Source organism: Camelus ferus, chromosome 28 (assembly GCF_009834535.1).
Source record: "Camelus ferus isolate YT-003-E chromosome 28, BCGSAC_Cfer_1.0, whole genome shotgun sequence".
In the NCBI taxonomy this organism is placed as follows: domain Eukaryota; kingdom Metazoa; phylum Chordata; class Mammalia; order Artiodactyla; family Camelidae; genus Camelus; species Camelus ferus.
Genome location: NC_045723.1, coordinates 964,926 through 990,217, shown reverse-complemented (window position 1 = coordinate 990,217; position 25,292 = coordinate 964,926). Strand labels below are relative to the sequence as shown.

The 25,292-nt window shown below is 46.5% G+C and overlaps 1 protein-coding gene across 9 annotated transcripts in view; it reads left to right on the top strand.

Moving 5' to 3' along the window:
• Window positions 1–25,292, top strand: part of NPAS2 (neuronal PAS domain protein 2) — a 195,022-nt gene that overhangs the window by 91,188 nt on the left and 78,542 nt on the right. Inside the window, exon 1 of one of the 9 annotated variants that reach the window (XM_032469700.1) lies at window positions 23,063–23,175. The exons of the other annotated variants lie outside the window; for them this stretch is intronic. Within the exon in view, the coding sequence (XP_032325591.1) occupies window positions 23,063–23,175 (113 nt within the window). Of the gene's footprint in view, window positions 1–23,062; window positions 23,176–25,292 lie in introns of those variants that run through there. 9 annotated transcript variants of the gene reach the window in all.

Genomic DNA, 25,292 nt, shown 5'->3' with positions numbered 1-25,292 from the left:
TGAATCACTTTGCTGCACACCTGAAACTAACACTGTAAATCAACTACACTTCAATAAATTAAAAAAAAAACATAGGATATCATGTCATGATGGAGAATTTGATCCAGTCTAAGGACAGGGATGGCCCTTCTGAGGAAATGACATTTAAACCGAGACCTGAACAGGGCAGTGACGCAGAGAGGGCAGCATTTCAAAGCAGAAAGAACAGCATATATGAAGGCCTGGAGCTGAGGGAGACTGGAAGTGATTTATGGGGTGGTTAGGTGCGAGGTCACCAACAGCCTTGTGTTTATTTTTTAGCATTTTGTCCTAAGTGTTATCGGGAAACGAAGGTTGATTGGTTGGTTGGTTTTTAGGGAAAAGTTTTGCAAGTACAAGTTCTTTTATTTATTTTTTAAGTATATAAAGTTATACAGTTGATTTATAATGTAAAAGAATATGTATATATATATATACATATGGCTGAATCACTATGCTGTACACCAGAAACTTAACGCAACTTTGATTTACCTTTTTATTGTGAATCATTTCAAACTCAGAGAAAAGTTGCAGGAACGCCGGTAGCTTCCTCATAGCCATCGTCAAGAATTCCTGCTAAGGTTTATCTCACTTGCCTTCCACGCTATTTGTGTATACACGTACGGCTATTTTTTACTAAACCATTTGAAGGTGAGCTGCTGATCCGATGCTGAATGATGCATTCCTATATATTCATCGCATGGTCATCAAATTTAGGCAGTTCACACTGATACCATATTTCCTTCTGATCCTCAGACCCCACTGAAATTTTGCAGACTGTCCCACCCACATCCCCGATGGTCTAGTGGCCAATCCAAAGTCTCATCTGCATTTACTTGTCTCTTCCATCTGGGCCAGTTCCTAAGTCTTCGCTTGTTTTTTTATGGCCCAGGCATTTGGGAAGATTACAGGTCATTGACTTTATAAAATGACCCTCAATTTGGGTTTGTCTGATGTGTCCTAATGATCTGAGGCAGATTATGTATTTTTGGCAGGAACACGCAGAGTGATGCAACCTATCAAAAGGCTGGGCCGGCGATCAGTCCTGTTCCCAGTGACATTAACTTTGATCGCTCAGTTAAGGCGGCGTTGCCAGGTTTCTCCACTGCACTATTTTTTTTCCCTTTGAATTAATAAGTATTAAAAGGTATCTTGAGATGAGATAAATATACTTTTTCTCATCAAGCATTTACTCACTCGTTTTAGTAGCCATCAATGCCTCTTGCTTGAAACAGTCATTACCATGGTGGTTGCCAAATGGTAAGTTTCAAAAATTCCTTCATCCCTCCTGCATGTGTTAGTTGCCAGTCTGCTTGAAGGAGGAGCATTCCTCCTCCCCTGTTCATTCATTCACTCCCTTGTATCAGTATGGTTTCATGGATTCCTGCTTTGTTCAATAAATTACAATTTGGATGCTCGGATTACCCCAGTTTGGTCAGTGAGAACCCTTTTGAGCTGTTTTTGTTTGCTTGTTTATTGAAGTACATTTGATTTACAACATTGTGTTAGTTTCTGGCGTACAGCATAGTGATTCAGTTATGCATATGTATAAATTCTTTTTCATAATAGCTATTTTTAAGTTATTGAATATAGTTCCTGTGCTATACAGTAGGATCTTGTTGTTTATCTATTTTATGTATAGTAGTGTGTATCTGCAAATCCTAAACTCTTAATATATCCCTCCCCTACTTTCCCCTTGGGTAACCATAAATTTGGTTTCTATGTCTGTGAGTCTGTTTCTGTTTTGTAAATAAGTTCATTTGTGTCATTTCCTTAGATTCCACAGATAAGTTGTATCATATTACACTGAGCTGGTTTCTGATGGGTCCCCATCAACCTGTGAGTGCGTCCTACTTTCTGGCACAATAAGATGCTTCAGGCCCACCCAGTCCTTTTCCTGCTCCGGCCCTGGAATCAGCCTGCTTCCTTTTCGTGAAGAGTATACACTGATGGGCTCTGAGCTGGAGAGTGGCCTGATCAGATGAGCATCTTTAAAATATTACTGTGGCTGCCTTTGAGGAGCACAGGGAAGGGACAGGCAAGAGCTGAATCGGGGAGGCCACTTGGAAACTCTCGGTTGTTGCTCAATCTGGAGACTTGGGCGAGATGGTGACAGTGCAGGTGGAAAATGGGGACAGTTTTAAGGAAGACTTGGAAGCTAGAACTGACAGGTGATGGTGGGGTGTGGGACACGATGAGAATGGAGGTGTCCTTTCCTGAGATAAAGTTGGGGGAGGAGAGGAGCTGCCTTGGGCAGGGAAAATCACAGCTCCTGTTTGGGTCTGTGAACCTTAAGAGCTCTGGGCGGCCAGGCAGCGTGGGGAGGGACAGGTGGACATGGACGCGGGAGCCTGGAACTCAGAGGAGAGGCCGGAGCTGGAGTCGCAGATCTGAGCCTCGGGTGAGGTTTGGGCCCCACCTGTGAGAGCCTCGTCGACAGGCTGTGCATCAGGCCTTCCCGCTGGAGTAGCTGGTCCCTCACACTTGCAACCTGCTTGGCAAATGCTTGGCATTTTCACAACATAGTTGGGGACCCATTTTCTTTTCCTTTTTCCTGTTTCATTTGTCACGAAGGAAGAATGTTAACAGATTTCCTCCCTGCGCGACTCATGACTCCCCGACCCCAAGAGACCAGGGAAGACATCGACAGTAATTGTCACATTTTCGTGCGTTAAGAGTTCTGTAGGAAACTGTGTGTTAAGGAAAAAAAAAAAAAAGAATATGTGTGTGTATACATACATGTACATATATGTGTATACATGTCCTACTTAAAATGATTGCTGTCCAAAAATACCTTATCTCAAAATTAAGACTGACAAGGGATGACTAAAAACAGAACATAGATAAAGAATCTGTAATAGGGAGACTATAATCATGGCTTTCCCGCAACCCATCAGATGGTAAAAGGAAAAATTTGGGAGCAGGACGCATGCCAATCAAGGAAGGCCAGCGTCAGAGCTGTTGGCACGTGGATGCTTAGTTCACAAACACGCAGTCACTTTGTCACCCAAGACTCGCTCCTCCGACAGCCCGTGAGGGGGGTCCCGGCTTTCCTGCAGGGAGGTCAGGCACCCTGGTTGATGTGGGTGTTGTTTGTGTTGGCTTTTTTTGCTGTCGGTTACGGAGTTATTTTTGCCTCTCAATCAGAAACAGCTGGTTTTACTGGCGTTCATGGGGCCGCTTTTAACTTTTGCTTTTGTCTGAAGAGCAAGATTGAGAACTTTCAGTGCCTCTTTTTTTGTTGGTGGTTTTTTCTGGGGGTAATTAGGTTTATTTTATTTTTTAAATGAACTGAGGACCTCGTGCATGCTAAGCGTGCGCTCTGAGCTCTACCCTCACCCACCTTCAGTGCCTCTTGATTTTAAATAAATTTTAAATCAAGAAGGGGCATTCACTGTAGGCTGGCAACCTGGGAGGCCGACTGGAAAGCTCATGCCACACCGGGGCTGGTGCTGTGGCCAGACGGTGGTCTGTGTAGAATTTCTGGTGGTGGAGGGGGTCTGGTGATTGAGTCCATGGCCCAACAGTCACTGTCCCAGCGCTTCCTGATGTCACCCTCTTGACTCCTCGGTAGACTAGAAGGGAGGTTTTCAGATTTTGCTTAGCTTTTTTACATTCTCCCCAGGCATACTTTTTTCCAGCAAGTCAGCACAGAACGCCTGAACCGTCCATAGGGTCTGGTTCCTGCATCTGGCCAGTTTGGCTGGAAGATCTACAGAGAAAGGTTCAGGCAGTGCTCAGCTTACGTTTAACGAGACCCCCCCGCTTTCTGGGCGTCACCGTGTACAGATCCCATTTTGTGCCCTCACCATCTGAGAAAAGGCAGCTGTCTGGGACCCACATGACTCTCTCCTTACACCACCTTTTTACAGCATGAGTAACAGCTGCTTGTCGAGTTGTTAGTGAAACTGGTGTTGCTGGGTCACGAGGGAGTGAGCCCGGCCTGTTACGGGGTGGCATCTTCTCCAGGGAGAAAGGGGGCACTCACTTCTCCATCAGGGACCATGGCTCACACAGAGCAGTGTGATAACTAACTGTCTGGTTGTTCTGATGCCTCTGAAAGCCTGCTTTGAAATAGCACACACACCCTCAAAACGGGAGGGAGAGCCGAAGGAACTCGTTTGCAGCTTGCAGACACTTAGCACAAAGAATACAGGTAGTGCGGCTTTGCTGGTCAGCCTGTCCTAGTCTTATTCATGCAGGAGGGGAGCACAGCTGGTCGGTGGGTGGGTGGGTTGGTGGATGGGTGGGTTGGTTTGGTGACAGCCCCATGTGGTTACCCACCAGTCCCTTCCTGGTTACTGACTGTCTCAGGGGGAGAGACTGGCGGGTAGAAAGAGCTTACATCAAGGCTGACCTGGTGTGCACACCCGTACCCCGGGTTCAGCGGGTTGTTTGCTTTTTTCCAACATCCTCAAAGGGATGGGGAGCCCAGCTTCAGCTTCTCAAAGGGGAAGCGCATCTAATGGCTCAAAGTGGCGTGGGAAGGACTCTACATAGCTTTTCTACCTTCCTCCTACTAGTCTGTTGCATATTTAAATACAACTGGACCACTTTCATTCAACGGTGAAGAAACGCTTTTGGGCAAATATTTTATATCTTTTTATATCTTTGCCATTTTGACGGTTCTTATTTTAGTCTCTTCCGTCCAAGAGCTCTGATAGCTCCTGTTGAGTATAGAATTCACACAGAGCTGCCCAGATCCCACTTCGCAGTGTGATCGTTGCCGTTCAGCTCTCTCTCATAGAGTCTACCCTCCCTGAGGGCAAGCTTTGTGCCTAAAGCACATCTTAATTTGTTGCACGCTCTAATCGGAGCTGAACACAACTCAGCCCTGAGGAGCTGCCTGAAATGAATGAATGAAAGCATTTCTACTACGTTAAGGCTGGTCCAGTTGTGAAAATGCTGTGCTGGCAGTGTTGTCAAGATGGGATGTGCATTGCACTTGAAACATCAGACGCTAGATGCTTAGTGGGAATTTGGTCGACTTCGATTATTATGATTTTAGCATCATATTTCCTTGGAAGTTATAAATAATTCAGAGCACACTGGGATACCTTTTACCTCTTCGGGCTTGTTGATTTGTGGATAGTTACGATGCTTAATAAAATACGAAAAGAGGAATGATGGCTCATCTGAATGTCAGCTCAACATTTTTGTGGTTATTGTTTTAGTCATTATCAAGGTACCTTAAATCCTAGAGCCAGGAGCCCATCAAGATAAAATATTAGGAGGATATCTGAGTTGCTCATAAATTTCCTTGATATTTTCCAAAATATTGTGAGCTAGTAAGATTCTCTGCTTCCTAAGAAGATATAAATAAAGCCTCTACAGCATATAGTGGTGATGAGCTGAGAATTAAGTTCCCATAGGAGCAGCCAGCAGCTCCCTGGAATAAATAATTCCACGGGAACCCTGCTTTAGAACGTAGATATGAAGTGTCTCGCTTTAAAATTACAGAGCCATTTCTGAGGCAGAAGGAAAATGACATTGAAAAATGATTGCCGAGTCATTTATATTGTTCGTTCATCTATGTAACCAAAAAATGCAGCACAGTGCTAAGTTATTCTGTAAACAGACTGCTAGGTGTCTCAGGTAACTGCAGGGCTGGTGACCAGGACTGACGGTGAGGGGACAGAGCAGCCGTTCTCAGATTTATTGATCTTCAGACTCCTTTACATTCTTAAAAATGGTTGCGCATCTCAGTTTTTGTTTTTGTGCCTTGTATCTGTGGATAGTTACCATCTCAGAAATGAAAACCCAGAAAATTTTAAACTAATTATTCATTTTAAAGTAGCAGTAGTAATCGCATTGCATTCTAACAGAAAAATAATAATTATGTTTCCCCAGACAATATGCTTTAGTGAAGAGTGGCATTGTTTGAATTTTTGCAAATCTTTTATTGTCCAGCTTACTACAAGGGAGGTATCACACATTAATATCCTCTGGGGGCCTCCACCACACTTTCTTAAACTCATTTTTTATTGAAGTGTAGTCATTTTACAATATGTTTCAGGTGTACAGTAAAGCAATTAGGTTATATGTATACATATATATTTCTTTACAGATTCTTTTCCATTACAACTCATTACTAGAAATTGAATGTAGTTCCCTGTGCTATATCATAGGTCCTTGTTTATCTGTTTTATATATTGTGATGTGTATCTATTAATCCCAAACTCCTAATCTATCCCTCCGCTCCATTCCCCTCAATGACCATAGTTTGTTTTCTATGTCTATGAGTCTATTTCTGGTTTGTAAATAAAATTTGTATTTTTTTTAGATTCCGCATACAAGTGATATATGATATTTGCCTTTGTCTGACTTACTTCACTTTGTATGATCATCTCTGGGTCCACCTATGTTGCTGCAAATGGCATTATTTCATTCTTTTTTATGGCTGAGTAATAGTCTGTTGTGTGTGTGTGTGTGTTTGCCACATCTTCTTTACCAGTCATCTGTCAATGAACATTTATGTTGTTTCTACGTCTTGGCTATTGTAAACTGCTGCTGTGAACATTGGTCCACCACACACTCTTGAGAAAATGAGATTGAAAAAGACAATGTCTTGGTATTATGATGAAGATAGTTTTGACTCTGTGGACCCCCTGAAAAGGTCATGAGCACCCCAGGGGTCACTGGTCCACTCTTTGAAAACTGCTAATATAGAGTAGTTAGTTGAACCAGGATATTCTTGGACATAAGAACCCTGAACTCAACCAAAAATCTGTTCTCCATGCCAAGATGTTGGCAGTCCCTGTGAGGAAGTGTGCTGTTGTGCCTGTCCAAGCCAGTGTGATCCTCTGGGCATGTCCACCCTTCCCTCTGTCCTGGGGACACAGCCTGGGTTCCTGTCTGCTTAGGGTGATGTGAAGGCTCTACTTACCTGCTCTGGTCCTCTGAGCAGCTCACACAATGACTTACCTGGTTCCCTGACCAGTGGCCACTACCATGGTCTACTGTGTATGACACCTCTGTTCAGCTCAGACATCTGGCCACACAGATGGCCACCACGACACTAATTCAAGTAAGAAGGTGAGCTCTTGGGGAAAATTTTTGCAAATGAAACCAACAAAGGCTTGATCTCCAGAATATATAAGCAGCTCATACTGACTTAATAAGAAAAAAACAAACAACCCAATCCAAAAATTGGCAGAAGACCTAAACAAGCAATTCTCCAAGGAAGAAATACAAATGATCAATAGGCACATTAAAAAATGCTCAATATCACTAATTATCAGAGAAATGCAAATCAAAACTACAATGAGGTATCACCTCACACCAGTCAGAATGGCCATCATTCAAAAGTCCACGAATGACAAATGCTGGAGAGGCTGTGGAGAAAGGGGAACCCTCCTACACTGCTGGTGGGAATGCAGTTTGGTGCAGCCGCTGTGGAAAACAGTATGGAGATTCCTCAAAAGACTAGGAATAGACTTACCATATGACCTAGGAATCCCACTCCTGGGCATATATCCAGAAGGAACCCTACTTCAAAATGACACCTGCATCCCAATGTTCATAGCAGCACTATTTACAATAGCCAAGACATGGAAACAGCCTAAATGTCCATCAACAGATGAGTGGATAAAGAAGATGTGGTATATTTATACAATGGAATACTATTCAGCCATAAAGACTGACAACATAATGCCATTTGCAGCAACATGGATGTTCCTGGAGAATGTCATTCTAAGTGAAGTAAGCCAGAAAGAGAAAGAAAAATACTATATGAGATTGCTCATATGCGGAATCTAAAAAAATAAATAAATAAATACAAAACAGAAACAGAATCATAGACATAGAATACAAACTTGTGGTTGCCAGAGGGACAGGGGGGTGGGAAGGGACAGACTGGGATTTCAAAATGTAGTATAGAAAGACAAGATTGTACTGTGTAGCACAGGGATCTTGTGGTGGCTCACTGCGAAAGAGAATGTGACAGTGAATGAATGTATGTACATGTATAACTGAAAAATTGTGCTCTACATTGGAATTTGATACAACATTGTAAAATGACTATAACTCAATAAAAAAAAAAAAGAAAAAAAAAGATGAGCTCTTGAACCAACAGAACCCTAGTCAAAAACCCAACCCTTTGACCCTGTCTCAAAGAAGACTTTAGAAAAGGGTCAGTTCCAGGAGCTTGGTGTTGTTGACTGAATCTTCAACAGGTCTGCATGAGGCCTTGCTTCCACTTGACTTAGCAACCAAGGGCGCTCTGTCCAGGAAGGACAACTGGCACTTTGGCCACAAGGGTTCTCCTGGTTGGACCAAGGCTATGCAAGTTTTAGAAGGACAGACCTGGAGCAGTGCTGCAGAGGGAGACCTCGAGCTGCCTCCAGCTAGAATTCCTACGTGCTTACCTAGACTCTGGCCCTGAGAACTGCTTTACTCCTGCCTCTTCCCTGTCTTTGACTCCCACCAGTGCCCCAACCCCCAGCCTGACTCCCCGGTGTCCCCTCCACGCCCTCACCAGTGTTCACATTTAACTCTTCCCCTTATGAATGGACAGTTTCTCTCCTCACTGCCTGGCGTGTCTACTCCCTGCTCCCTAACCACACGCTCAGCTGGAACCTGGCTGTGCCGTCCATTAGGGCTGGCAGGTTGGAATTAAAGTGAGCAGTGTGACAAAGGAGTTGAGGCCAGAAAGGATAAAAGAGAACAATTGATCCAGTGCAAAGGATTCCTGTCCATCTTCTGCTTCTCTCCTTGGATGCTCCTGACACAGTTTGTCAAGAGCAGGCCACTCATGAGTCACTTGTTTACAGCGCGATGTCATTCCCCTCCCTGTAAGAAAAATACTAGGGAAGTCAAGCTGAGTTCATTTCCCTTTTATCCAGCACCCTTTCCGCTTTTCCCAGCAGGCTTTACCCCTGTCAGCAAGCCCAGATATTTCCATCGAGACATCTCTTGGTCCAACGGTCTCAGAATTAACCCTGGCACATTAAAGTTAACACATGCTGTTTGCTTTCTTTTTGAAATATGGCTGAGCCTGAATGCAGAATGATTAGGCTACTCACTTGCCAAATGGCACATACACCACAAAATGTCCAGAATTATTACAGGGCCACAAGGGAACGCAAGAGGGCACTTAGTGTATCATTTTTGTCCATGTATGCATCCCATTATTCAAAAATACTGATTTTGCTGTAAAGTGCCAGACATTAATACATCTGTAAACAGAACAAAGATTCTTGCTTTCATTGTACTTACATTCTAGACAGTAACGAGTCATCATCTGTCCGAGATGCTGGATGAAATAAATCTTTTCTCCAGAGTCTTAGTGGTCCTTTTGGTTGTTGTAGCTTCTATGCTGTTCCTTGTTTGCTGTGGAAGAGGTGTCCAGGGAGCTGAGGCTGAGTGAGGAAAACAGTGCTTGTCCTCTTTGGTGACATAAGGCACATCATTCTAAAGAAAATCATTTATAGATTACTTACTTTATAACCAATGGTCACAACTAGTTGAATTTGAAATGCTCCAAATCCTCTGTTAGGAGCAGTGAAAATAGTGTACTCTGACCTAAAAAAAGCAACTTTCTAGATGGTCAATATTTGTTTTCTGTTTGCTTGAAAAGAGTGTTTATTCTCTCATTTTTGGATGCAGTTTTTCATATATGTCCATTAGATCTGTGCTGTTCAATTTTATATACCCTAACTAATTGTTGTATTGCCTGATATATCATTTATGAAATATGTCAGAAATCTGTGACTGTGATGGAGGAGTTGTCAGTTTCTCTTCATGGTGCAGTACTTTTTACTTTATATATTTTGATGCTACATTGTTAGGTGCATAAAGTTTAGGGTTATTTTCTCTTCCAGGTGAATTGAAACTTTTATTATATTTTGTGAACCTCTTTTATTTCTAGTTAGGCTTATTGCCTTAAAGTCTATCTGTCTGGTATTAATAGAGGTGAACTATATTTCCTTTGTTAGTATTTACCTGGTATTTTTTTTTCCCTTTCACTCTTTAGTTCTCTGTCCTTACATTTCAGAGTGTTTCTTATAAACAACATTGCTGTTTTTTTTCTAAAGTGTGACTGATGATAACTTTTTTAAACTGGAGAGATTAGTCTGTAACTTTATTATGATTACTGAGATATCTAATTTATTTTTAACCATTTTATAGTATACTTGATATTTAGCCCACTTTTTCTGCTTCTTTTTTTTCCTCTTTTTCTGCCTCCTTTTGGATTTTTGTTTTTCTCTTCATTACATTTTTTCCTATAATTTGAATTTATAATGTCTATGCCTCTGACTTTAATGATTACCCTAGTATTTTCACATGAATACTTAACAGAGTTCAATATTAATATTCAATATTAATAATTAATAATGTTTTTCTTTTTCCCCCAAACACAAGGACCTTAGAATGATTTATTACTTACATGCTATGGTTATCCAGCATTTTAGTTCCATCTTTTTGCACCCTAAACTGGTCATTATTATAACTGTTTTGTAAAGCACAATATCTCTTTCTTCTTGCCCCTTGGAATTCCCACCTGGGATAATGTCCCTTTGTCTGAAGGATATCATTTAGAATTTAGTTTAGTGGAAGTTTGTTAGTGGAAATTCCTTTTCTTCCTGCATCTGAAATATCTCAATTTTATCACCATTCTTGAAAGACATTTTTGTGAGGTAAACAGTTCTAGGATGATGGCTGTGTTCTCTCAGCTCATTGAAGTTAATATTTTCCTGTCATCTGACGTCCAGTGTTGTACTTGCAAAGCCTGGCACCAATCCAGCTGCTGTTCCTTTTTTAGGTGATCAGTGTTTCTCCGTCTGGCTGCATGTAATGTCATCTCTTTGTCTTTGGTAATCTCCATTTCCATGGTGATTTTCTAGGAGTAGTCACATTTTTATTCATTCCACTTAGGAATTTTGGGCTTCCTGAATCTAAAGATTCATGTTGTTCATACATTTTGGAAATTTTTCTTTTGACTATTTCCTGTTCCCCATTCTCTCCAATATCTCTTTCTAGAACTCCAGTTTGACATGTATTAGATCTCTGTCCATTCGACCTCATTGTCCTCTGTCTCTTAAACTCCTTTTTATATTTTCCATCTTTTCATCTCTCTGTTCTGCAATCTGGATAATTTCTTCAGATATGTCTTAAACTTTGCCAATTCTTGCTCAATCTGTGCCTCAGCCCTAATTTTAACCAGTCTATTGTTTTTTTTTTCATTTGAATAATTATATTCCTATTCTTTTTTCCTTTGTCAAAATTTCAGTTGTTTGGTCTCTTTTGAAAATAATTCCTTATTCCTTGCTTTACTTTTTAAGCCTCATGTTTATACCTCTAAACATATTAAACAAACATTTTATAGTTTAGGTGTCATTCTTCCAATATCTGGAATCATTGTGAACCTGATTTTGCTCTTTATTGTTTCTGCAGGATCTTGTTCATGGTGTCCTTTTTCCTTGCACATTCTGTGAATTTCGACTGGGATCATATTCCCTGGAACCTGATCTGTGAAAATTTTTTGAAGCTTGAGTTAAAATTACGTTCCTTTAAAAGGATCTGTGTTTGCTCTGCTCTGCACCTGAGTACTGTCAACCTGAAACCACTTTAAATCCTCTCTTACAGATTTTCAAACCACATGGATGAAATTTGGGCGTGAAACTTGTGTGAAGACCATCTTGAGGTTATGATTGTTTGGAGGAGATTATTTTCTCCTTTGGGTTGAAAAAGTCAAATTCCTTCCTGTCCCTCCTGTGTGAGCAGGTTTGCCCCTCACTCCCATCCACACAGCACATAGCCCTCTGTTGAGATCAGACTTTATACAAGGGTCTCCTAGTGGATTCCCCAACCTGGACAGGGTTTGTCTCTTTCCTTCTGCCTCATCCTTCACAGCATCGTATCAAAGCTCAAGTTCACCAGGGTTCGCGTCCCGGGAGAACGTAGCTCCAGCCTCATTTACTCCCGGGACCCCTCCCTCCACTCTATGTTTGGCCTGTACAGACTCCTGCAGTGATTTGGAGACTGTCATCCTTCATTTTTAGATGACTTCAGCAGAGGGTGGACCAAGGTATCTAGAAGTAGAACCCTATACAGTTAGCCTCCAGCAGATGCCACCTCTGTCCAGTTTCTTAGCCCAAGGATGGCGTGGGTGGGCCCCATCTTCTTCCACATCCTTTGTCGTCCAACACCCCCCCACCACCACCACCATCAGTGCTGTAGTGTGAGGAGCTATGCAGACACCGTGATGTCGTTGTGACAAAGGCTGATACTGCAGACCCTCCAGGTGACGATTCCTGTAAGATTCTTCCCTTTTTGCCTCTGGACCGAGCTGTAGGACCCTTAGTGCACCTTGGACTTTGGAAGAGTCAGGTCCTGTATCATTCAGGCCCAGGGTCAGTGACCTTTGGCTCTGTCACTGCTGCTGTGGCAGCCTTATCCCAGGCGAGGCTTGTGTCCTGCCACACCGCCCCGGCATCCTGCTCCCTCCTCTCAGCCCCAGGCGCTAAGGCAGGAGCTGGCATGCAGCCTGCATCTCACCCAGAACCTGTCCCTGTAAATAAAGTTTTATTGGGACACATCCATGGCCATTTGTTTCACACCATATTGTCCCCCAACAAAATGGAAAATATTTGCCTTCTGTCCCTTTATAAAAAGTGTTTGCTGGCCAGCTTTGAGGCCTTCACTGAGCTGCTCACCTCCACTTCAGCTCCTCCCAGAGCATCCTGTATCCCGGTGCCCCCCCCCCAACCCACCCACCACATTACCTGTACTTACAGCCTCACCAGGAGAATGTTGTTAAGATTTATGTCAGAAAATTTTTTGCCTGTGTTTTCTTCTAGGTTTATAGTATCTTGTCTTATGTTTAAGTCTTTAGGCCATTGTGAGTTTATTTTTGTGTATGGTGTGAGGGAGTGTTCTAACTTCATTGATTTACATGCTGCTGTCCTGTTTTCCCAACACCACTTGCCAAAGATGCTGTCTTTCCCCCATTGTATATTCTTGCTTCTTTGTCAAAGAGTAATTGGCCGTAGGTGTGTGGGTTTATTTCTAGGCTCTCTATTCTGTTCCACTGATCCGTATGTCTGTTTTTGTGCCAATACCACACTGTTTTGATTACGGTAGCTCTGTAGTATCTTCTGAAGTCTGGGAGGGTTATTCCTCCAGCTTCATTGTTTTTCTTCAGTATTGCTTTGGTTATTCTAGGTCTTTTGTGATTCCATATAAATTTTAGGATTATTTGTTCTCGGTCTGTGAAAAATGTCCTGGGTAATGTGATAGGGGTCACATTAAATCTATAGATTGCTTTGGGTAATATGGCCATTTTAACAATATTAATTCTTCCAATCCAAAAGCATGGGATGTCTTTCCACAAGTTTGCATTTATTGAAACTGAGTATGGAATCCTGGACATGTTAGCAGGTTGAAAAGAATTGTTTTCATCATTTATAGAATCAAAAGCTTAAGCACATGTGACCTATACATCCACAGGAATATTATTCAGCCATGAAAAGGAAGGAAATTCTGGTGCAAGCTGCAGCATGGATAAACCATAAAGACATTGTGCTGAGTGAAAGTAGCCACACACAGACAGTACTCCTTGATTACTTATAGGAGATTCCTACGGTCGTCAGAGTCATAGAGACAGAAAGTACAGTGGGGGTTGCCAGTGGCTGGTGGTGGGGAAGGGTAGAGAGTTAGTGTTTAAACTGGGACGGTTTCAGGTTGGGATGTTGAAAAAATTCTGGAGATGAATGATCAGTGGTGATGGTCACACAACATCGTGGATGTGCTTAATAGCACTGAAGCGTACACTTGAAACAGGTTAAGATGGTAAGTTTCACATTATGTATATTTCACAACTAAAAAAAAAGAGGCCTGTGCACGCACACAGGACGCTGGGGATCAATGCGGTTACAGAGCCTCATTACCTGGGCTCTCAGAAGGGAGGGAAAGGACAGCTCCTTTCCTGAGGCGGAAGAGACTCAGGCCTGTGTGGACCCTGGGGTGTACACTTGTTGAAACCTGAGGCTGTGGGCAGGGCTGCGCTCTTTTGGTTTTGGGGGCCGGAGATCATTTACTCTGGCATTTTTAACAAAGACTTAAAGCTAACAGAATCTGCCAAGTCGGCCTGGTCCTAAGGCCCTGATTAAGCAGCATGTACTCTTTTACTTAAATGCAGAACAATAGCAGACGGCATAAAAAGCTTTCCCAGGGCTGTTTTTCCCTTGAAGCAACAAAAAGGAAGACAAATGAGGAAAAAACACCCCTGTGGAATCCAGTACGGTAGAAAGCAGATTTCAAACCACATGATGTTAGTGCAGAAGGGAGACAGGGAAAGGTTAAAACTGTGTCAAGTGCAGGTTGTTTGGGAGTGAGGGCTCTTAATCTATTTTTAGTATCCACAATGCTATAGATCCCGTGTTTCCCTTACACCCCAGTGAATCGAATGATTTGCCTTTCTCTGCGTTTACCCCACTCATTGTTGTGTTTGATGAAGTCAGAGCAGGCCTGCCTGAGAGGTGCTGACCTCAGAAGGGAAGGACTCCTTTGGGGTCACCTGGGCATCACTGGTTCCATTTATATCATCCAAGTATCATCTGGCCCTTGTTGTGACACTCTGGAGCCACAAATGCAGTTTTCAGCATTTCTTTAGGGTGGGCAGAACGATTGAAATTCTTGGACCAAAGCACATGGCTGGTACCATCCTGCAGGACCAGAATGCCCTGCATGGAGAAATGCGCGGTCCCAGGCTGGCCTCTCCAGGTGCCTCCACTGCTCTGGACACTCGGTCAGTGAGTGTCCTGCTGCCTTCACCTCCACTTGGCCCTCAGGGCACACGAAATCAAGCATCAACCTCTTCCTTCTGGACCTGGCTTCCCCAGGAGGCTGTGCATCCGAATCTCTCAGGGACCCAGGACTCTATTTTAGTGGGTCTCCAGGTGGTTCTGCTACCCAGCCAGCTTTGGGAAACAGTCCTAATCAGTCCTTTACATCAGTGGTAACAAATAAGGAGCTTAATTGGGAAGCTGGTGCGTGGTGGGTGGGGAGGAGAGCAGTTGGGGGCGGGACGTGGTTTCCGTGGGCGGAGGGGGTGTGCGTGCTGGTGGCACAGCTCAGGTCTTGTAGGAGAGTTTCACGGGGCTGACGTCCATCTCCTCAGCCATCTCACCTGTCTGGGAAACACAGCAGAACAGGTCACAGGGCCACCCGGGGTGAGCTCCTAAGGAAGAAACCTCAGGCACTGGAGGAGGAGGTGGTCACCTGCTCTCAGGTGCTCAGGGAGGAAGGGCTGTGAAGGGGGGGCAGGTGGCCCCAGTGACCTTTAAAGCTGATGGAGGAATAAGAGGCTGGCGCTCCAGGCGCATTTGACTTTGTACACAGTCACCCGTCAGGAGCCCCTCCCCCAATGTCACTCACCACGATCATCTCCATCTTGATGACCCTGAGCTACCGGGCAGAGGTGACAGCTTCACTCCATGGAGGCAGACGGGGAGAGGCAAGACCTCTCGGGGACTTGCTGTGTCCAAAATGGATAAAGTAAGAGAGCTTTCTAGACCAGTTTGGCTCCGAGAGAAGGCTTTGTTCTCCGACACAGCTGAGCCTCGTGAAGACTGGCCCGCAGCACATCTGAAGTCCATCAACCTCCCTCCCCGTGGGACCCCCATCTCCTCTCAGCCCATAGAACCTTGATGAGGCATAAACATCAGTGAATACTGCCCCTGCTGCTCCTGTATCCTTGCTGAGCTCCTGGGACAGCCCCCCAGATTCTTCTTCCTCCTGCCCAGCCTTCCTCAGCATCCGGGACTGGGTAGCCACTGAACGCCGCAATGCCACTTGCTCTGGCCTGGTTCCCGGGGGCCGTCTTCTGCTGCCGGCAGCCCACCTCAGCCGCTGCCAAAGAATCTTCCATGGATGTTGGGTAACTCTGACTTGTCACCACTTTTTGCAATCGAAGTAGGAGCCCTGGGGCTGACGGACACACAGCATGCTGGGCTTGGCGCTGCCACGGCACCTATGTAGCGATTTACAAATTCTGAAGTCCCCTGGCTGCGAGAGGTTTTTAACCATTCCACCGTGTTTCAGCCACGTTGGGTAATTCCGTTCTCCTTGGTCCCTGGTATTGTACGGTTCTTATAAGGTGTTCAAGGAATAAAGTCAGGAGATTTTGCCAATGGGAGATAAAGCTGCATTTTAGTAAAATGATGGCACCCCCTGAGAAGAGTGCTGGGAAGAGTGGTGGACAAGACTGACGTCATACGGAAGTCACCGCGGAAGGCTGGACCAATGACCACAGAGGGCAAAAGCACAAGAAAAGTAATGGTGCAGGGCCACGTGAAATGATGGGACGGCACCCACGGATGCTCCCAAATGAGAGTCTGGGTGAAGGCCTGGGGGCTGTGGAGCCCCCTCCCGGAGGGCATGCTTTGGAAACAGCTGAGAACCCAGAAAACCGGCAGCTCATCTTTCCAACATTGGGAGAAAACACAAGGATCCATAGCCATAGCTTGAGGAAAACAGCTACCTCTAAAACCGAAGAAAGGAGAAAGGCACAGAGACAATGGCTGCTTCGTTTGTTCTTGAAGATGAACACCTGGCTTTAGCCATCATCAGAAACGTTCCCGTGTGGTCTGTTAGGCTCTGTAAGAAGAGACACCTTCAGTTACCTGCCAATATCCAGGTAGCTTCCTTGTTTTATTTGTGAGAGATGTTTGCTAATTTTGTTGGTGTTAATTATGTAGGTTCTCATTGGTACCCAGCTGGAAGGGAGTGATGCTTACGTGTTTGGCATTTATCCGAGTTCAAATAACATAACCTGGATTTTAAATGTTCACCACTGATTTTTTTTTTTTTTAAGAAAGGTACTGTAAATTATTTAGAAGAAAATGCCTTCTAAACCTTTGCATGAAAGTCAGTAGAAAAAAAATCTCTGGGGCACATGCTGGTAGACAGGAATAATCTGCTTCATTGACGACATTTAAATGTTTGAAATGTGATGGATCACATTTTCTTTTAAGGGAAGTGAAATGCATTTCACCTCAGTTTTAAAAATAATCATCAAATCTGAGGGCTGTCATTCTATGCAGCCCTTGGACACAGAAAGGAATGAAGAGGAGCCCCGAGGGGAGGGATGGGGGACAGTGGTATTTTGGCTTGATAGGAAGAATTTTCTAGTCAGTTCAGTAACAGGAACCAGAAGGGGCTGCTAGAGAGATGGGTGCGTGCCCCCCTGTGCAGACCGGGCGGCACTCAGGCTCCAGAGCAGGGTCTCCACCCGCATGGCTCTGGGTGCACGGGAATCATGGTGTGGGGGTGGGGGCGTAAAGAATCAGCCTTGGGCCCCACCCCTGGAGCTGCTAATGCCATTGGTCTAGGGCGCAGCCCCGGCTTCCAGACAAAGGCACCCCAGTGTCCATCTGCTTTAGGTGGCAGTAGGTGACCCTTCGAGTCTCCCCCGCACCCCTCCCCCCCACCAGTACTCCTGTTTTCACGGCAGCGAGGCCTCCCACGCCTAGCGCTCAGGTAGGTCTGCGTGCTCGCAGCCTGAGCCACCGCACGCACCTGCAGCTTCGGTCACCAGCCGGCGGGTTAGAAATGCAGCATCTCAGCCCCGCCCCCGCCCCGCCAGACCGGAAGTGCTCCTTAACAAGAGTCCGAGGTGATGCATGTCTCCACTTGAGCTTGAGAAACGCTGCTGTAGACCTTTATGTCCAAAACACGGTGAACTGCTATTTCTCGAATTCTCTCCTGAGCAATCGCCGAGTAGCCGCCTGGGCAGGGGACACTGTCACGGTACCAGATCGGTTGGCCGGGTGAGGAAGTCGAGGCCCAGAGGGCTTCCCTCCCTCTGCATGCTGAGAGGTACCAGTCTGGTGATGCCTAATCCGGGCCCAACCCCAGCATGCCCTGCCCACAGCCCAGGCTGAGCAAATATTTGATGTGCTGAGGAGGGACAGACAAAGGGTGGAGGAAATGCAGGGGCCCCCCTTTTTTTTCCTTTTTTTTTTTTTGGTTTGTCTTTTGGAGGGTTTTTTTGGGGGGGAGGGGATAATTAGGTTTTTATCTATGTATTTATTTTCAATTTTTTAATGGAGGTACTGGGAACTGAACCCAGGACCCTGTGCTTGCTAAACATCTACCACTGAGCTATCCCCTCCCTCCAGGAGGCCCTTCTGTCTCAAGTTCTCAGGCCACACGCACCTGAGCTTACCCAGAGCTGAGCTGCTTGTTTCCTGGTCTCAATTTTGTGCTCCAGGTTCTGGGCTGCGACGTGAGGGCCAAGCCGAGGGTCCTGGTGAGGGTGAGGGGGTGGACACACACAGGGGATCCCCCAGAGGTGGGGAGGGCTGCCCAAGGGAAGAAACCCTTGGTCAGGGCCCGAGGAGCTCTTACGTCTATTCTGGAATGAAGAGGGAAGGCCCTCGTCCAGGTTCTAACACTCCTGGTTTGGGAAGTATTGTTACCAGCACGGCTAGCTAACGCCTGCAAAACATCTTCACGGTGTGTGACTTCTCACCCTCTCTCTATTTTGGCTCCTCCATTGGTAAAACGGCGAGAATTCCACTTCAGCCCCTTGGGGCCCAAGATGCAAGAGGAGGAGGCCTGGGTAGGGCCAGCCCGGTGCCCCAACATCAGATCAGTTCCTTTTCCTGCAGACTCACTGAAGAATCACGGCAGCCCTGCAGGCCAGGCTTCAGGGCAGTGGGAAACAAAGTGTAATGGGAAGAGGGGAGGCCAGGGAGGAGGCCCTGGTGGTCACCAGGTTCTGGTGTGAACTTCTTACAGTTTAAGTGCTTTGCCCTAAGCATGTGAATTTGCAGCAGGGCTCTGGGAGTCTTGCCATGCTCAGTGAACCCAGGAGTTTGAATATAATGGAAAATAATATGAAAAGGAATATATACATATGTATATAGGTATATATATGTGTGTCACTGAACCACTTTGCCGTGCACCAGAAACTAACACAACATTGTCAATCAACTATACTTCAGTTTAAATAAGTAAATGAACCAGGAGCTGGAAGATCGGTCAGTGGAACAGGAAGTAAAGAACAGGCAGAGTCCCAGATCTTGGAATACGGGCTTCCTCGTCCTGGCGTTCCTGGCGTTCCTGGCGTCCGGCATAAATGAGCAGAGGGCTGGATCGGGCGTCCCCGTCCACCATGTACAGAGATGTTGGTGCCTCTAGATGCTGCAGGATTCTTCCGGGGGCCAAACCTGCAGGAAGAGGGGGAGCCCATCCCAGCCTTGGGGCTCGAAGCTGTGCAGGTGCTCACTGCTCAGGGCTCCTACTCTCCTTTGCTGTTTCTTTCTTTGGCTTTTTTTCCCCCTAAACTTTTTAATTTGAAAATGATGACAGGTTCAAAGGATGTCGCAGAGAAGTCCATGTTCCACGTGCCCGTCATGCGGTTTCCCTCGGTGGTTACATCCTGCATCACTACGCATCGACACCATGTGTGTACAGTTCTCATTTTACCGCGTGTGTAGCTTTGTGTGATCACCGCCCTGTGCCCTTGATTTTTTTTTTTTAAAGAATAGTAGTGGGACTCACAAACGCCATAAAGACTGATTTCCTGGTACTTTCCTGGTGGCGGGAAGGAGCTACATGCATCTCAGACAAAGGAGACATGGTTCACGTTGTATTCTAGTGCTGTGGCTTAGGGCCCCTTGGCTCGCCTACGTGCAGTCACTCGTGCGCGCGCGCGCGCGCACACACACACACACACACACACACACACTGATGTGTGCTTTCTCTGTGGAAGACGTGGGTGTGTTTGGTAGACTGTTCCTAAGGCCTTTCCCCTCCTTGGCTGGGGAAGGGGGGAGCCCTCTCTGTTTACCTGTGTTCCTTTTTAGAGGAGACGTCAGCATGAGGTCAGATAGCCTGAGACACGCAAGTTGCTTTATGTGTGTAAGGAGCGGAAAGTGACCCAGCAGTGCGAGATTACTTGGAACCATTTGTGTCCTACACTTGCAAACACAGTTGTGCCCCTTGAAGGGGTCTACAATGAATTGGGATCTAAACTGGGGGCAGAATTTGCATCCAAAAACCACAGTGCAGATCGCCCACGAATACTGCCATTTTACTTCTGTAACATTACACTTTGGCTAGAAGGGTTAATTTTTTTTTTTTAACCTGTGTCCAAAACACGACGGCCTTGCTGGGTGGGACCCCCTGGGGCCAGGTGCTTTGGCCTCAGTGACCGAGTCTGTGCCAGACCACCGGCAAACTCGGTCGCGGGTGGTAAGGACGAGGTCCCAGGGTCAGAATGGGCTCGTGGCCTAATCATTCCCACTGACACACCACCTGACAGGAGACTGTAAGGCAGGTCCTGACCTACATCGGGCTCATTTGCAGAGAAGCACAGCAGAGCCACAAGTGGCAGAGCGTAAACCTGAACTTCAGGTACCCCGTGCTCCAGGATACTAAGGATTTCCGTGCCCACTGTTAAGAGGGGAGCAGACAAGCACGAGTGGCCGTGATTTGTCCCCACAGTGCAGTCAGGGATGGAGCTCTGTCATAGCCAGGCATTCCTCATCCTGCCTCCTTGTCACCTGTGTGGACACTTGGACAGGTCATTCTCACCCAGCATAGTCTATGGGCTAGGTGACCACCTTCAAATAATTAGAAGACCTCATTTTTATTCGACATTTCATAGTTTACAAAGTTATTTCTCATTATACCAAAGGAAGAAATCATAGCCCCCCAGAATAGGCGACTCCCCGAGGTCATTCAGCCAGTCAGTGATGGAGCCGACACCACAGTCCAGGGGACCCTCTGATCACACTGTTCCCACTGATTGAGGCCCGTCACACATGGAGCAGGCTTCCCATTTGCCCCGGAGGCCGGCACGCAGCCCTAGAGCATGTTGGGAGTTTGTGGGAGGAAGAGAAGCGTCCCGGGTTCTTTGGGAGCCCAGCTCTGGACCCCTCTCCTCTCCCTGCCCCTCCCACGTCCCCCAGGGGCTGGCAGGTGCTTGAGGGAGCTTGATGCTGGTTCTGGCTTCTGGCTTCCAGGCCCAGCTCTGGCTGCAGCTCCATGGGGCATCTTTCAAGATGCCTGCTTTTGAGTAAAACCACAGCATTTTCCAGGATTTTCAAGTTTTCTGTGAGGTTATTCTTCCTGAATTCAGTTCCTTCCTCTTTGTCGAAATCCGAGTCACGCTCTCGGCTTCTCCTTCTGGCCATAGGAGGGCACTTAGGAGCTTATCAGAACGCAAACAGTACCTTTGGAAGATAGAAAATTCATTGCATCTGTTTTTCAACCAAGATAAGAGGCAACAGAAAGAGGAAAGCATATGCTTTGTGCGGCTCACCACAACCCCACTCTGATGTGACACCTTCTTCCTGCCCCTGGGATTCTTGGCCTCACGGTGGTACACATCCCACCGTGTCGCCATGTGACACATATGAGCGTGGACACACACGTACACGCACAACCATTCATGCTAAAACCTCACTTGTGATCATAGCTAAGAAAGGCTTTGTTGTAGCGGTGGTTAATTTAATTTTTCATGACCTCAAAATGTTTGCAAGCATAGGGCCAGAGAAGGACCAGTCCTCAGAGGGAGCTGGCCTGGGGTCATTACGACATAGACATGAACTTGGCTTCTACCTGGGAGGGAGCAAGGCAGAACAAACAGTTTAAACCACATGAAGGAGGAAGGACTCACAATTGAGCAATTCAATGAGAGAAAACAGAAAATATTTCCAGGAGAAACAGGAAGGTACTGCCTTTTTATTTTTTACAATAATATACATATTCATAATCATATTATATATACATATATATAATGGAGAAATTGACTTAGTCTAATGAAAAATGACCCAAGCCTCTTGACTTTTTCATTCTTAATGAGAGAAGGAAAGAATCACAATAAATACGTATTGCTTCTCCCTCTGAAAATGAGATAACTTTTTAATGTTTCCATTTAAGCCAGACATCTCCTTTTGTTCCGTTTGTTGGTTGGTTTCCTTTTCTTTCAAACAAGTTTGCAAAAATGAAATTTACTTCTGTTTATGTTCATAACATCCAAAAAATGTGAGCGTGGCCTTGGAATGATGATTTCGTTCTGTTCTAAAGAATCTGATTGTTTTTCATAGACTCAAGGATTTAGCATATCCTGAAGATTGAAAACTGCATGACTTTATTTAGGTAAAGATAAGGATATAACACCATTAAATATACTGAATTGCTTAGTGAAGTCATCCAGGAACTAAGTGGACCATGCTTTGAGACAATGCTGCGTTAATTAATAAATGCATTGAAGAGTAGATTGGACAACACAGTTACTTTATTTTAACAGCAGTTGACTTTCAACTTTGCTAGATTTGGCTAAACATGTAAAACTAATTATTTAAAATCAAGAAAAAAAATCTAAACTGCCTCCCATTTTACCCAGAGCTTCGATGTTAAAAAAAAAAAAAAAAAAAGTGGCAGTTAGTTGTGGCCTCATGGAAACCAGGTGTGTGATGCTCTGTCAAGCAGACGCGGTGGTGGTGATGAGCTTGCCTGACAGAAGGATGGAGAGTGAGGGTGGGGTTCTGTCCTCCCACGAGTGGGCTGTGAGCCACCCGCACACTTAAAGTATGATTCAGTTCACAGAAATGTTTATCCCCAGCTCTTCGGGAAACTACTGTTATGCAAGCTAATATCCCCGTACAGGAACTTTTTAGGTTGCAAGGGACATTTTAAAAGGCTGGCCTTGCACGGTCCCTGGGAGCGGGTAAGTTATCTCTGGAATTTACAAGTGAGGCTAACTGACGTCCATCATTAGCATCTGTTATTTAAATGTGGACTAGCACCTTTTGAGTGGTTCCTCGGTTGGGATCATAATCCCAAGCACCTGAGCTAACACTCCTTGAGTTTTTTGCCCCCTGTGGCTCAGTCTAGGCGCTCTGTGGGTATTAAACGTCCTCACATCTCAGAGCTGCCCTGTGAAGGTGAGAAACCGGGCAGAGAGAGTTTTAGTAGCTTGCCTGAGGTCTCTCTGATCTTCTGTCAGATGCCCCCAGGGCACGACATACATGCCAAAGAAGCCTGTGAACAAAGGCCCGAGGGCTGGAAGGAAGGAAGGAAGGGAAGGATGGATGGACAGACAGACCATTGGAAAGGCCTCAGGATGCTCTGGCCTCTGCCTTTTCTTCAAAATGCCAAAGAGAAAGCTTTTAAGAGAAGGTTGTCGTTGAAAGAGATTGGGTGAGTATTCCCAAAGTCGTGGGTTTCTAGATCTGAATGTACCTAAAAAGGTTTATTGACAAAACCTTTGGGTACCTTTGTTACAGAAATGAAAGAAAGAGGAAATGACGTCTGGCACTGTGCGTATCTACATTGACAGATTCGGTCACCCCGACCTGGCCTGGGCCACGTAGCCACTGGTCTGTCGGGAAGCTTCGGGGGGCCGCCGGGTGAAAACTTGGGTCTGCTCCTGCTGCTGGGGCACCAGTGAGCTACTGGAGGGATTGAGCAAGGGGCCCTGTCCCTCCTGGGGACCCTGGGAAGCAGGACCTGGCCCCTGGGGCCCCCCGCATCAGCTTCCAGGTTTGTGCCGGTCCCTCCTGAGACGACCTGGTTTCAGACTTCAGCTCCTGGAAGTAGGTTAGATCACCTGGGCCGTGGGGGAGTTTCCCTCAGAGCATCTGGTGCTTTGTCCAACTTGCGAACCCAGGAGGCCTGAGGGGGTGGCCTTTCCGTCCGGACAGCTGCAGCGACACTGAACACAGGCACTGTGGGGACAGCACAGTGTCCCACTCTCCAGCGTGGGCCCGCTGGTCCCCACACCACCGGCTCAAGCCCATCCTTGCCCCGGGCAAGCGCCCCGTTATTACCAGGAGTCGAGGAGAGAGGTGCGATGAGTCAGGTGGAGGGAGCCGGCAGCCGGGGGGCAGCACAGGGTGGCCGGCTGTGTTCATGCCAACTGGCAGCACGACTGTGCGAGAGAAGCAGGTTATTTCACCGCCGTGGAGACACTAACTGAACGACACTGGGCGTCTACACTGTTCTCTTCCTGCAGCTTCTCTTTCTTTGAGTTTTTCCTCATTCCTTGGGTCCCCAGTCTGCCCCCGGAAGGCTGCCCGAGCCACCCTGGCTGGACCCAGAGCAGCCTGGGGCCCCTCCAGGAGCAGCCCTGCCCCTCTCAGTGCCGGCCCCTCGTTCACATCGTTAGTTCATGGCCGTGGAAGAGCGTGTTGCTAAGCTGACCTACTTTTCCCTCTTTGCCCACAGCAGGCTAAGCCTGTTTAGCGTTGTCCAGAGGGGCCGGGCAGAGCAAGGAGCTTTCCGAGTCATGCAGATGGCAGTCTTCTGGGTGAACAGGATTTAATCTGGTTGCCCCGTTTTCCATTAGTCTAAATAGTTAGGACCCGGCACCCGAGGTGACCCAGGGACAGCGTCCAAGCACAGGGGCTTCTCACGTCCCAGCTCAGCCTCGCCGCCGGAGATCCTGCGGATCCTGCGTTAGGGCGAATTACTGCCAGGAACTAGCCTTCTCTCCAAACTTGGAAAACAGATTCCTAAACAGAATCTCATGCGCCTCCTCTGCTGGGACACCGTCCTGAGCCTGGAGCATCTGCTGCCCGCTGAGATGCAGAGGATGGAAGCTGGGCTTGCCTTCGAGAGGGTCGCCACTGAGTCAGGGGTGTGTGTGGACAGCTTAGGCCAGGGCGGCAGACACAGATCGGTGTCGTAAGGAGGCGAGGATGCAGGAGGTGGGGCGGGGGTACAGTGCTTCCCTGACCTCAGATGGCGTGGGGAGGGCTGGAGGAATGAAGAGTGGTGGTGGTGGTGATAAGAGAGGAGGATGTTACCACAGTGCAGATGTCAGGGGTCAGGGATGGGACAACTTGTCTTGGAGCTGAAGTCACAAACTGGCAACCTGTCATCAAAGGCTGTGGACACTGTGCTTAGGGATTTGGGTGTGACACCAATAGGTGTACACATTACACACACTTCTATTCTTTGCTGGAATGTCACAGTGTTGCGGCCACAGGATGGTGTCAGAGCCGCCTAGGGAAGAAACAGAGGATCAGATAGTCACGATCGAGTAGCTGGCAAGAGAAAGCCAGAAGCTAGCTTGACCTGTAGTGTGTTTCACTAACCCGTGCACCGTGTGCCCAGCACGCCCGCCGCCTCCCGGGAGGCATTCTGGTTCTGCACTTTGTCATCCCAAAGCTCAGGCTGAACATCCAGACAAGGGGGCCGTGTCTTGCACTCTCTCTGACACACTGACGCCTCCACCCCGGGCTTCAGGGCTGGGGCATCAGCCAGTGGGTGAGTTGTGCGTTGATTGGGGTCACATCGTGAGACATTTTTGAAAG